The sequence below is a fragment of the Eptatretus burgeri genome, chromosome 3, assembly GCF_056783735.1.
Source record: "Eptatretus burgeri isolate ZD-2024b chromosome 3, Ebu_testis_v1, whole genome shotgun sequence".
Taxonomy (NCBI): domain Eukaryota; kingdom Metazoa; phylum Chordata; class Myxini; order Myxiniformes; family Myxinidae; genus Eptatretus; species Eptatretus burgeri.
Window position 1 is genome coordinate 109,139,440 of NC_140963.1, and position 14,616 is coordinate 109,154,055.

Genomic DNA, 14,616 nt, shown 5'->3' on the forward strand with positions numbered 1-14,616 from the left:
CCGGTCTGCAAGCATTAGCTAAAAATCCCCATGGGTAAGTTACAAATTCCTGCTCTAACTACTGCTGGGAAGACAATGGCAAACCACCCAGTGTAACCCTTGACAGGAAACTGCTCCAGCAGTACTGTGCCTGCCCTCAGCCAGAATAATTACTCATGGAAAAGCCAGCCAGCCACCCTGTACCCCTGAAACCTTGTTAAATCACGATTGAAGCTCGAAATCCTCAAGAAGTTGCAAAAGTTGTAAAACAAGAAGGCTGTAAGACTTTCAATCCAAATTCTTTAAAATCTACAAACATGCAAAACCCCTCCACCCACTCTCCCCAAAGTGCACAATGGAAGGTGCATAGATAAGCTTGGCATGGGTGCATATAGCCTGCTAGATAGGATAGAGGGGAAGGTGCATAGATAACTCCTTCTAACTCCCCATTTATTTGTTTTCCTCTTCCTGATACCCTCTGTAGCTGCTGCTAATGCAATCAATTTGTTTGGGGAAGTTGTCACAAGAGGATAGAGTAAAACTGAAAACGACCTCCCGGACAGCATTTGCTCGAGTACCACGACAGCATTGTTTTCATTGGAGACCGTCATGTTCTTAAGCGGTGCCGAGCGCTCCGTTCCGTTGGAGTTCTTGCTTGAGCGCTATTGAATCGAGCAAGCCACTTGTTAACGGAACACACCGCTGAGGTTTGAAAAAGCTGGTGACATCTATATTATAAAAGGAGCCGTGTCTGTTTGTTTGTTTGTCGTGCTGTAACTTGAACGGATTAACGGATTTCAAAGAATCCAACGATGGTGGATTCAGGGAACTCCCAGGAAGGTTTGTGATGCAAAGAAAAAAAGGATGGTTTGTGCGTGGGTACACGGGCACACGTAGTGAAACTACAAACGCCAACTTGCAATGCTGGTTATCTTGTTTTTTGTTCTTGCCCCATCGATTTATATTTATCCGTCGCAACAAAGATTTGTATTCCCGTCAGCAAAGAGACGGGTCTTTCTGCTAGTTCAGGATGAAAGTGTTCTCGGTTGTGATAGTAATGATGCAATTTTGGAAACACTTGAGGGGTGAGAAGAAATAGGATTATTGAGTGAATTTTTATAACTTTAAGGAAATAAGTACCAGTCTTGCAAATGCGCGCAGAATCCTTGCTCTGCCCTCCCTCCTCGCTTAAGCCACACATGTTCTCGGAGAAAATGCGGAAGTAGTACTCGTTCCCAATGATGAGGTCAGAGACGGTGCAGGCCGGACGTCGCACATGTTCACATACAGTGAACCATTCCTGGGAAAGGAATTGCAGTGTTTTAGTCAAACACAATACGAGTTCATCTGTCGTACATTTAGGGCACGATCAAGCGAATACGTGCTCTAGCTGATGTATTGCAATATGAACCGCAATGCGATGAGGCAATTACATTATGTACACCATATATACACCTATCCTGGATGCTGTCCAATCTTTTCTAAACACAAGAAGTAACTTTTGAAAACTTTCTGATGCAAGTATCGTGTGTGTGTGTGTGTGTGTGTGTGTGTGTGTGTGTGTGTGTGTGTGTGTGTGTGTGTGTGTGTGTGTGTGTGTGTGTGTGCACATCCATCACGCTTTATTCTAAAGGGTTCCTGCTGTCATAGAATACTAACAATGGTACCATTGAAAAGCTGAAATCGATTTCCTTGGAACAAAAATTTGATCCGTTTAATCATAAAAATGCCTTGTTTTGAAAGCCCGTCTTTACAGGATTGAGGAGGAAGGAGCTGGAGCTTTAATGCAGCGGTTCCAATGTTACAACAGCGGGAACCCTTCAGAACAAAGCGTGACGGATGTGGAAGAAGCGCACACAATTATATACAGTATGCTAATACTTGTCAAAGCAATATAAGAAAAAATAATAATACACAGAAAGAGCAAACAAACAGCAACTGCAGTCACGCCGACAGCATCACCAAAAACTACTACTACTACTACTACTACTACTACTAGTCTTATAAAAGGTCCTTTTTCATGTGTTTCACTTCATTTTACATCCTCATTGAGATTCAGCTAGAGACCTGCAATATGGTTATGAAGTACAACTTGCTGTCTTTTGATTAAATCCATCATTGAAGCGACAGGTAGACACAAGTGGTAATACCAAACGCAAAAGGATAAACAATACAGGATCGAGGCAAAGAAAACACATTGCCAACGATATTTTCCTTTACCCTGGCACCATCATACCGGTGGAAACATGAATGTGGAGAACATACCATGGTCTTTTTGTCTGCTTTCTGGATGGTGTAGCCAGTGATAGTTGCATTACCATTGTCTCTGGGTGGAGACCAGGTAAGCTCGGCGGTACTTTCCCACACGTCCACAATCTTTATGTTAGTTGGAGGACCCGGTTTCTCTGAAGTGAGCAATGGAGTTGGGATAATGAGACAAAAAAAAATCGTATAAGTACCACTACCTGGAAATGTATGCAATGGTCAGTTTTATATCATGTGATGTACCTACTTAACTTTGCTCTTAAAATAAATTATCTTGTTCAAAACAGTTTCAAACTAGAGAGTTCATAGAACACCTTTCCCCCACACAGTCTCGATAAATAATAATACCATTCCTTTCGTGCCGTAAAGGTGCATCAGGCTACCGTTACATTGGCAGGGAGTACAGTCCCGGATGGGTCACCACTCCGACACAGGTTACCTCGAATAGTTATTAACCCAGTACACTGGTACTCATTTTGCCAACCTCAGAAGGTTGACAGGCTGAATCAACCCCACCTGGTGTTAATTCAACAGTAGGCAGGAGCTCAAACTCAGGACTCGTAGGTCCCAAGCCAGCCACCTTAACCACTAAGCCAACATCAGGCTTAGTCTTCAGAAAAAGGAAATATAATTAAGGTTTTAAAGGCTGTACCAAAAGAAAAAACTTTAAAAAGGGTCTTTTCAACTCCTGCTTTGCCTTTCCAAGCATGATCGATATTTTCTATGAGCCGTGATTTTGTGTGACTCGATATTCCCCAACGCTGAGAGTGCAAGCGGCAAATTTGATTAGTCGAAATGGTGAAATATTTTGTCCAAGTACTGCTAAATTGGAGCTTTTTGGAAGGGCCAAACAGGTGATTTGTGTTCTACAGTCTTTAATTCAATTGAAATATAAGAAAGGTTTTAAAGGCTGCACAAAAAAAAAACTTTTTAAAAACCCCTTATCTTGGAAGTTTTACACCACCCTATCTGACATATCCCATTAGTTATTCATACCTGTTGTTTGTGTCCTTTACGACGTCCCTAAAAACAGTAAGTTTCCTGTTTGGAATGATTTTCGATTTTGTTTGACAGGCAGAGTAAAAAAAAATGATCCACTCCTTTGTGTGCATGCGTGCTCAGGTTTGACATTCAATACAATTTGCCAAATTCAGAGCCAAGGTACTGCTAAACTGCAGGTTAGTGTTCTACATTGTTCAAAATATAACACTACATTGAAATTTATTCCTCGATTATAGACTGACATCTGCAGACAGACAGACTGACAAAGTAAACCAATTATTGCTTAACCTCACTTTTTTATTTTGTGCGTGCGGTAAAAACCGGCGATGCTTCTCATCAGGTTCTCTAACGGATGGCCATTCAGACATTCGAAAACAAAGGTGCACAGTTATAGATGGGCCTCATGGTGGTCTGCCAGAATGGTAATTAGAATCAATTACTTCACACAGCTCAAAATTGTCCTTTAACACCCTGTCTGCGTTTACATCCACTTCCCTCTATTTTCATGCCACTTCTTCCTGAACTACATGATAGGATAGAGGGGAATTGTTCGTGTATACGAGGTTATGAGTTCATCTGTCGCAGAAGAATGATGTTGCCTCGCTGATGCAATCCTCAGAATGTACCTGAAGACAAAACTATGACATAGATTATAAATAATAATGTTTGTCCTTCACAATCGATGATGGTTGTTTGCAAACTACAAGGTCAATTTGGTTATAGTGGGGAAGCCGCTTCCCAGACAGCGACCACACACTAAGATAGCAAGTATTGCGATCTGGGATTACAGAGTACGATATCAAAGATGAACAGACCACTTCCTATCTGCAGTCGAGGCAGGAATTTGTTCAGGGTGCCGGCGCTAACTCACTCACGCAGGACACCGTGTAATCTTTAACATCCACCAACGAATGCTTGCAGATGGGACACCTGGTTTAACATCCATCCTGCCTGCGAAACACCAGCGTGGCAATTTATATCTGTCGGGATTTGAACCCAAGCTAAACAGCTCTGAGGCGAGTGTGAGTACTTCTACGCTATCCTGCTAGCCCTACATAGATTATAAAACAGAAACAGTGATACAGCACAAGTGCATGAACGAAGCAGTATATTTGGAAATTAAACGTACCGACAACCTGCAATTTAATGGTTGCCTTGGTGGCAAAGTCTTCCACTGTGACAGACAACTCGTATTTCCCAGAGTCCTCACGGCAGCACTTGCGGATGAAGAGGATGGTGTCGGTGTCTGAGTTCCGGATGTTTACCTGACTGGTATCAACAGCCTTGCCTTCCTTCAACCAGGCCACCTTTGGTCGAGGTTTGCCCTAAGAGATGTGATGGCAGTCAGATGCAAAAGTCAGGTAATGGAATGGGTCACTGCATCAGTACCGTGTCTATGCATTTGAAAATCCAGGATTTGAAAGAAAGTGTGGAGTGGGGTAGATGCAGCTTGTCTTCCCAACTTGAGAAAAATACAGCAAAACCTGAAGCCTGGGCAGCACCACACATATATCATGAGAATTTAATGTCTCCAGTCATAATCCTTGTGGAAGAACATGTTAAATAAATTTTAATGAAGGCTTATAATAATTTTTTATGCCTGCGGTGACAAAGTCGCCGGTGGTATTATGTTTTCGGGTTGTACGTACGTATGTACATCTAATGCAAATTTTCTCTACTTTCTCTACAACCGCTTATCCGATCGACACGAAATTTTCACCGTACCGTAGATGCGAATACTCATGCAGTTTTTTTTTTTAATAATTATGACGTCATAGGTCACGTGGGGTGGCAGCCATGTTGGAAAAATGGAAGAAACTTGGACCTCTGTATCTCCGAAACCACACCATGGAAAAAAAATTGAAACTTTGCACCTGGCAACTACTCTGCATGGGGAATTCGGGTGATTTGATTATGACCTCATCGGTGAAGTGGTATCCCGGTCAAAATTCGACAGGGAGCATGCTGCATTCAATCAGTATGAAAATTTGAGGTTCATCCAGAGCTAAACTGTAATTGGCAAAAAAATTGATGACGTCATTGGTCATGTGCTTCGGCGGCCATATTGTTTTTAATGTAAAACTTTCAAAAATCTTCAAAATGGCTGAACAGATCGAGGCAAAACTTTACAGATATGATCGCTTATCCGTGAGGACCAAAAAGTTCTCAACTGTGACGTCATAGATCACATGATTTGGCAGCCATATTGTATTTACCCTCAAACCTTGAAAAATAATCTCCAGAATGGCTTAACAGATCAAGGGGAAACTTCACCCACATGCTCGACAATCCTTGGCGATACCAGGTTGTTCACAAATAATGAATACGTCGCATGGTCTGGCAGCCATATTGGTTTGAACGAAAATCTTTTTGAAAATATTTCTCTTGAGCCGCTTCATCAGTCAATCTGAAACGTCACAGTTATGATCAAGTACTCATGGGGAATATACAGTTTAAATTTCAACCTCAATGGACGCATGGTCTGGTAGCCAGAATTATTTAATATTTTGAATCTGGGTTCAGGGATTTAAATCCAACTTGGTGCAAGAATGTATAATGCTGGCGGAGGCATATCTGGTGACATCGCGATATCTAATAGTGGCCTAGTTTCTGGTGAATTAATAATTATTTACTTTTCTGGTCCAAACCAAAACCCCCATGTTCCCCAACATCCCACCATTCTATCCTGGATATATTTCATGTCCACTTATCCAGTCAAAAGTTCTAAGATTGTGGACCCATTGGGCAATTTTAAATTGTGGACCCATATTTGAGGAACGAGGTAGTGATGAGTCCTAAATTTTAAATACAGACAAATGTTAAGACCTCTTTGCCCTGACCATCCCCTAATTGAATGGAGGGTGCATTGGATTCGGTTTGTGGGGTGGGTGGGATTTGAGTCGTCGAGGGTGAATGTGCTCGTGCATTGGGTAATTGGGTAAACAATGTCATTCAGATTGCACAGATCAGCTCTGAACTATTACTTTTATATGTTCCATACAACAAAGAAAGTCCATGTGAATCTCAAGGCACCCCAGTAAATATGGGTTTTGTTATTGCAGAATGATTGTAATGTTATAATGTGAAGGCGTCTTAGGGTTTCTGCACCAGGATGGATAATTTGGAAGAAAGAGAGGTGTCGAAGGTTGTTAGCGTTGAGATTCAAGGGGTCATTTGTTTTGTTATGTATGGGCTGTAGTATGGGAGTGAGTGCCAAATTGAGGGGAAATGGAGAAACAGAATGGAATGCAATAGAGTTAATGTGGATAGTTAAAGGGAATGGAGATGGGAAGTGAGTAAGGGGGAGGGGGAGAGGGAATATTAATGGGAAGGTTAGGAAACGTACAAAATGTAAGTAGGGAGTATCAAAAATTATATCTTTTTTCTCATGTAATAGATGTAATCCGTATTGGGTTATGGATTGAGAGGGACAGAAGAGACAAATGACAAACCATGAAGGGAATGACGATGTTGACCGGCTCTCCGACTCTCTTGATATAAGCCTGCCGGAGTTGTCTTGGAAGGAGGATCCGTGGTTTTTCTGTCTCAAGCACGAGAGAAGGTAATGAAAAAAAAAAAAAAAAAAGGACAAGGAGACGGTTAACAAACGTGAAGATGGAGACAAATGGCAGAGACAATGCAAATGCTACTTCAGGGACAATAAAGTGCTGAAAGCCACTGATAGGAGTTTTGCACTCAATCGTACGAGCTGTTATTTGCCACGTTGAGAAATCAGTGAGCCAATAACAATGTTTTGAACTGAAATGTGAAATGAATGGGATGTGGATAAAGCACAGGCGTGATGGACCAAATGACCTTCTGTGTCCAAGCTCCTTGTATTCCTTGTATAGGGTAGAGGAGCGGGGAAAAAAGGAGGTGTGGGAAAGTTGCAGAGTTTAGGATTGGGAAGAAATACTAATTTGGGTGAAACTTTTGGGGAGGGGTAGTTGGTTAAAATTCGTCTTTTTGCCTCCAGTGACGACGTTGCTGGTGACATTATGTTTTCGGGTTGTCAGAACGTACGTCTCTGTGAATTTTCTCTTTTATCTGCAACCGCTTGTCTGATTGACACTAAATTTAAACCAGAGGTGCGACTAATAATGCAGAAATTTTTAATGATAATTATGACAACATCGGTCACCTGGGGCAGCAGCCATGTTGGAAAAAACTTTGGACCTCTATCTCCTAAACCGCACCATGGAAAAAAATTGAAACTTGGCATCTGGCAACTACGCTGCATGGGGAATAAGGGTGATTTGATTATGACGTCATCGCTGAAGTGGTATCCCGGTCAAAATTCGACACGAAGAACGTTGCATTCGATCAGTATGAAAATTTGTGAGGTTCATCTAGGGATAGATTTGTTGACAGAAAAAATTGTATGATGTTATTGCAATTTTCATCTTGGTGCCGTGGTGGATGGAGTCAAGCGACAAATGTGGGTGGGATCCGGCAGTTGAGTGACCAATGGGTTGCAATTTCAAAAATCGACCCCCAACAAGAACCACAACAACAAAAGCAACAACAACCATGCAGAGATTATATAGACCTGCGACTGAAAATGTTGCATTGCAAAATGTTAAACCATCCGAGCTCAGAACAGGGCACACATTGTATGGCTTGATGAAAATCGCAATGCTTGTCCATACCAACTTTCTCTCGAATGGTGACCGGCTGCGACATGATCCCGGGTTCACTCTCCCCCGCCAGGTTTACCGCAAATATGCGGAAGAACAAGGAGGCACCAGTAGGTAGGTCTCTGATAGTGGACCCTGGATTTTCAATAAGTTTGTTGGGGTTCACGCACACCCACTTGTCCTCTAAACACACAAGCAACAAACAAAGAAGGATGACATTTAAATAAGCAGAGGAACAAAAAAGGCCTGACATGCCATTTCAGCCTCTTACATTGCAAACATTGTGGAAATAGAAATCCGATATGATCATGCGTTCAAATCAACCCAATTTGCTATTCAAGAAAAATAAATTTCATTTGTAATCAATGACATATACAAGGAAAAAGTCGTCTGGCCCATCATGGATACTTTACATTAAATGGAAACTAAACTTGTATTGCAAAAAGCAGAAGATTTATCAGTTTGATCATTTATATTTTCACTGTTTATTTTTACAAAGGATATGGCTCATGGAAGAGATGTCATACAAATCACTCTCACACATGTAGACGGAGATGCCAGACAACACAGGACTTGACCTCAGGCAAACACGGCCAACGATCTTGGGTAAGCACTTGGGGGTACCAAGGATGCCATTCATCATGGGTAATTAAGGAGAACCCACCCACCCCCAAGTCCCTTGCTGAGCATCAAGCAAGGAAGCAGCATGGAATATTTTAACATCTTTGGTGTGACTCAGCCAGAGCTTGAACCATTGACCTCCCAAACTCAGAAACAGACACTTTAACCAGAATTCTAGAGTCTGGTGACCATAATGCCACTTTGAGCTGGCTCATTAACATGGGTCCAAATCTCGATTCAGCAATATAAAGTTGTCACACTCATGGTGTTTTGCATGTAGGACAAGGCATCAATGCTTGACATCGATTGGACGAATGAAAATTGTCATTTGGATGTCAAGCCAAAGATCCGTCTGCAAGCAATGGGTGTTGGTAGACGTTAAAGATTCATTGATTCGATATTTGCAGAAATTTTAATTTTCCACTTGTTGTATAAACATCATCGCTTGTCGTGGACCTCGCTTAACACGATGATGCTGTTACGGCTGTGGAAATTCGCATTACACCATGAAGGGTCCATCGGTGAGATATCTCTAAGTACATGTGTAGTTAGCCGCAAATCCGTTGTCTAGAGGGAATTTATGTGATTCATTCAGGCTGCGACGCTTTGAGATAGCCGTTTTTCTGTTCTATCTTTATTTTGAACCAACCACGTCTCAACCGCCATCACACAACAACCACCTTAACCACCACGCCAGCCATCGTCACCAACTACAACCACGCTCCAACCCTCAGACAACAACAACAACAACGCCAACAGCCACGACCTTTACCTTCACAACTCAATCCCGCAAACCGCATCACCGTCATTCCCAAACGGCACCATAACCATCAAACCACCACCGATAAACCCTCCACCACCCTCACCTCTCTCCTTCTACGGCCATTCCCGCACCACCTGTGAACACTGAGCATCGGGCTGTCTTGGGCTCGTTCAGCGATACGCACCGAGCCGCGAGTGCAAATAGCGGCCTTTCCGAGGGAGAATTCGGATCAAGAATGCTACACGCCCACTTCTGATCCGTCCAATTAGCAAGCGCGGAGCGGCTTGGCCCCGCCTCCAGGCGCGTCTGTGTGAAATCGATATATGCAAATTCTAGGATCAGGGGAGGTTCACGCCCACTTTTCCTCCATCCAGTTGGCGAGCGTGGCTCCGCCCACGAGGTCATCCTGATCCGGATATTTGCATATTGTTTTCTCCTGCCGGCCTATAAAACGGCGAGCGCAAGGCGAATCGTGGCAGAGTGTGGCAGTAGCAGTGTGTGTCGGCAGGGCAAAGTGAGTCGACTCATCGGTGTGGCAGAGAGTGGAGTCGGGTGGCGAAGTCCTCGGTGTGGCATCGAGTTGGGTTCTGCAGTCGGCTGAGGAGAGTTGCGGGAAGAGGCAAAGGAGCTCAGGTCCGAGGCGAGAAGGACGGTGGTCGGCGACGAGGTCGCGGTGTGAGATCGCTCGTCGCGGGACCCAAGCTAGCCAGCCATTCTCCTCCCCCAGGGCATCAACAATTCCCCCTTTCCTCCGCACCGAGATAGTGCAAAAAGGGGGCCCCGTTCCCGCCCCACTCCAAACGTCGTGCCAACGAAACCCGCCAAGGAGCACGGAGTCGGGGCACAGCCACGCGGCCACATCTGCGGCTCGTCCGCCAACGCGTCACGAGGACGCGGGTAGGACCCCCCCCCCGGTCTCGCGGACCTGGCCGCTCCTCCAGGTCACGCGCACATATTGGCCTCCAGGCCTGTCTGCCCCCTTGTCTATGAGGGTGGCTTCTTTCCTTTGCTTTTGAGTAAATGTGTGTTGGCGCCGTCTGTAAAGTAGAACTGTATAAGTGTTGCCGTGTGTACGCGTATTCGGTAGTAACTCTGCGTCATTGTTTCTTTTGTGTTAACTGCTATATGTGCATTTTAACTGTTTGGCTGTATCTGTGTGCTTTCCGTGTGTCGCTTAATAAATGTGCATTGTGTGAACTGTTTTCCCGTTTCGCTTCGTCTTTTCTTTATTGACCCTCCATCCTGCTTCACGTAAAGGGTTCGTAGTGGGCTTAATACGCCCGATAATTAATCGGAACCGTCGAGGCCGACGATAACACTGCTCGGTTATCACTGTAGCATAGAACGGATCGCTTAAGCGGTTCGTGTCCAGAGTCGGCCTGTGGCGTGGTGCGATCGCCCGGTCGACCATTCGCGCAGGTACTTAGGTAGATCAAATTTGGCGAGCAACCCTATCCTGCGCGGGTTGGCAATTGGCATGATCGAGGTGGGGTTAAACCCCCCACCCGTGACTAGCTCCCGGCATTTGTCCGAGAGGGTCACGACTGAATTGTCCGTCCGGTGGGCGACGTGCCACGATTCGAGTCACGTGGCCTTCCGCACGCCGGCGGGCGCGAATTCGCAACAATACTTTTAGGGGAGGTTGAACTTCCTTAGGTGTTGATAAACATGAATTGTTTTCACCCAGCCTTAACAATGTTGAGTCAGTACCTATGATCCTGCTCACCACATTAATTTATACTATTTAAGTATTCATCGATTAACTTGATTTGACTTCTTCATATCATCATTCTATCTTTTCCTTTTTTCCAGGTTACAACTATTCTGGACGCACCTCCTTCAATGCAGTACTCAATACGATAACCATCCAGGCCCGCTGCACCGATCCTCTCAGGTGGTCTCCATTTTAGAAACACGGTGGTGTCTGTTATATCATCCACACCAACGTGAGTCGGTTGACTCGTGGCAGCTGAAGGAAGACAACCAGGCATGGTGGTGTTGATGAATAGGAGCCATGGAAAGTGGAGATAATAAACATGTGGAAGCTGGGTGATGTATGACATGAACTGCATAAGAGCTTGAGGACATGCTCGGAAGGTGGGAGAGATTTGAGTGAGAGGATACGAGAGCAGGAGGACATGAGAGCTGGAGGACAGGAGAGCTGGAGGACAGGAGAGCTGGAGGACAGGAGAGCTGGAGGACAGGAGAGCTGGAGGACAGGAGAGCTGGAGGACAGGAGAGCTGGAGGACAGGAGAGCTGGAGGACAGGAGAGCTGGAGGACAGGAGAGCTGGAGGACAGGAGAGCTGGAGGACAGGAGAGCTGGAGGACAGGAGAGATGGAGGAATGGAGGTGTGCTCAAAAATACCTAACGGTACAAAAGTACGTGATGGATCACTGGGTGCAGAGGTGCCAACTGAGTTGACCGCGAACACCTTCATCTCGTAAGGCACTCCTTCCATCATGTTCTTCGCCTCAAAGGTCAGCTCTTTCCATGTGTCGAAGTTTAAACGCATCCACCGATTACTTTGCTTCTTCTTTCTCTCAATGACGTATCCTGAAGAAAGAAAGCATTGAATAGAATGCAATTTTTCCCGTCTTTTAACGAGCAAGGCAGTGAGTGCTACATTGTAATGGCTATATACTGGGTGAGAATTTCTGCAGGTTTTAATGTTGTCTATGAATGTCACATTGTATTTTCGGTCAATGACCTCATCCTACCTTGCTGTTTCATTATTACATTCCCCTCCTCCCTCCCCCTCCAAATCAACTGTTGCTGCATGCTGAGTAGGTCAGAAGTTCACATCGTGCAAAATAATTTTAAATGTTGCTTGTGGGTACCGAGGATTGGAAGTCCTCCGTCATATGCTGGTGGTTTCCAAGCACAGACACACCAGTCTCCTCCAATGCTTGTAATTTCAGGAGCACTTGGTGGATCTGGGAAGTCTGCAGCACAAACGGTATATCACTGACTCACATTGTCTGTACAACACTCAATCACTTACACTGCCTGCACAAATTGTCACACATTCGGTTTCACCAACCACGAATCTCCATGCACAATGGTCCCACATCCGTTCAAATTTGTATGCAAAGTTTAGGCTCATGGAAGAGCTAGAACACAGTAGAAAGTTTGAAGGACTGAATTATTCAATATGTTTGTTAAGGAAGTAGATGGTACGTTTCACTGCGATCATCGTCACTTATTGGTCACCACCAGAGTGGTCTGCTATACTTATGTTTAGGGTCACCCGAGATGGCAAGATCAATAGGTCCGAAACCCACATTAAACGATAAATGGTATCCTTAACAAAAAGATGTCAGAGTTACTAATGAGCCCGAGGAGAAATCTGATGAGATATTTTCATGAGATTCCATGAAAAATCAGTGCAAGGGAAGTCTTACCCTTGTAAGGTTTGCTACATTGAACTGCTGGACTATTCATTCCAAATCCGAACAGACTTCAGGTTCTTAGAGAGGACATACTTACATGTGTAGTGGCTTTGGTGTAACATCTTCCTTTGCCTAGCAGCCATCAGGTGATGGAGAGCCTTCACCAACTGTATAATAATTTCCTTGCTCTTTGGAGCCATCTCCTTACTACCTGTGATGGAATTTTTGACCTCTCCCTACCTGTGTACTTTGAAAAAAAATTCCCTTTTTCCTCCCTTTCATTCATTCCAATCATTTCCAGAGCGATCTTATCTTCTCGCTCCACTTATGATGTTGATGCTTTGGAAGAAGCAAGTTTGTGATGCATATGTATAAGCTCCTTAAAGAGCTTCTAAGGAGCTGAAACAACTGATTTGCAGACATTTTTCGATTTAGGGATCGATAGAAGGTGGAGGCAGTTATTTATTATCAATTTCATGCCTCACCTTCTGTACGCATTCTTGTCTTGGCCATTTCACCCACCTTACCTCGCATACATCATCTTATACAAGCAAAACATATGTGGCGACGCATTCAAACACAAACTTCAGCAATTCAATTTCTTGTTTTTAAAGCTATAATAGGTACCTCGTTGAGGCAAAGTACCATTGACTACCATCCATCCATTGGGACCATACTCTGTACAGAGCGTCGGTGCTGCCAAAGCAGTCTCCTGGGCTATTGGGCACAATCCTGGACAGGTCGCCACTGATGCAGGATACTCAGATGCAGGATACCCTACCTGGTGTTAATTCAACGGTCAGACGATTGGGGAGGATTTGAACTTGTGACCTGAGGACCCAAGCCCGCCAGTCCAGTCCATTGGGACCATACTCTGTACAGAGCGTTGGTGCTGCCGAAGCAGTCTCCTTGGCTATTGGGCACAATCCTGGACAGGTCGCCACTCTGACGCAGGATACTTGAATGACTCGGTCATCCCAGCAAGCTGGTACTCATTTTGCCGACCTCGGAAGGATGGCAGGCTGAGTCAACCCCCTGGTGAATTAATTCAGCGGGCAACGAGGCTTGAACTCAGGACCCTCGGATCCCAAGCCGCCACCCTAACCACTGAGCCAACACCAGGCATGCACTACCACTTGTGCACCATCATTAATCACATAGTAGTTGAAAATGACCTACCGATGACCTTCAGTTTGACGTTTGCATGTGCCACTCCCGCCTCATTCTTGGCCTGGATGGAGTATGTGGCCTCATCGTCACGCTCCACAACGTCAATCACCAGTGAGCTTGTTTCCTGCATTGCCTCTGCGCGGATCCGTCCGCCTGTTGTGGGGATACCCTGATTTCCACGGTTCCAGGAGACCTTGGGAGCTGGCTCTCCCATGATGGGAATGTCCAGACGCAGCTTGGTCCCAGCGACAACAACATATGCCCCGTCTTTCAACTCCAAGCCACTCAGATCAATTCGTGGAACATCTAGTGGATTCGTTTGGAGAGGTAGAAGAAAGATTTCAGAGAGATACCAAAAAAGCAAAGAAATAACAAGCAGTGAGAGCACAGAGGTGGATCATGCCATTTGTTCTTAGCATCTGAGTAAATTGTTCACGATGCCAAAGACTCAGGTTAAAATCTCATGTCATGTGTCGATTTTTCCATTGCCAACTAATATTCTTGCCCTATATGTGGCATACGAGTATGTATACGGTACTCCATGAGCTTTAGACATTGTATAAAAATGGTTTGTTACATAAGACAATAGAGCTTTATAAAACGAGGCCAAAAAAACATAAAATGTCAGAACCCCCATTGTTTTAGTAATTTTGCTGTACTGAGTTAAAGAGCGAGCCCATATTTATTTACAACTAAAATGGCTGCCAGTCTACCAGTCGGCCATCTTTGATCAGATCACAAAATAAAGGTAGGTGTAAGTGTATATCATTGTGTACTGTGCTTGTGC

At 44.5% G+C, this 14,616-nt stretch overlaps 1 protein-coding gene across 2 annotated transcripts in view; it reads right to left on the reverse strand.

The window, feature by feature from the left end:
* Positions 1-14,616, reverse strand: part of MYBPC1 (myosin binding protein C1) — a 60,095-nt gene that overhangs the window by 2,964 nt on the left and 42,515 nt on the right. For both annotated transcript variants that reach the window (XM_085874946.1, XM_085874947.1), the window contains exons 15-23: positions 13,839-14,135; positions 12,108-12,212; positions 11,635-11,823; positions 11,102-11,236; positions 7,896-8,066; positions 6,699-6,787; positions 4,376-4,571; positions 2,245-2,384; positions 1,120-1,279 (exon numbers count right to left, since the gene is read on the reverse strand). In XM_085874946.1, coding sequence (XP_085731072.1) covers positions 1,120-1,279; positions 2,245-2,384; positions 4,376-4,571; positions 6,699-6,787; positions 7,896-8,066; positions 11,102-11,236; positions 11,635-11,823; positions 12,108-12,212; positions 13,839-14,135 — 1,482 coding nt within the window. The remainder of the gene's footprint in view (positions 1-1,119; positions 1,280-2,244; positions 2,385-4,375; positions 4,572-6,698; positions 6,788-7,895; positions 8,067-11,101; positions 11,237-11,634; positions 11,824-12,107; positions 12,213-13,838; positions 14,136-14,616) is intronic.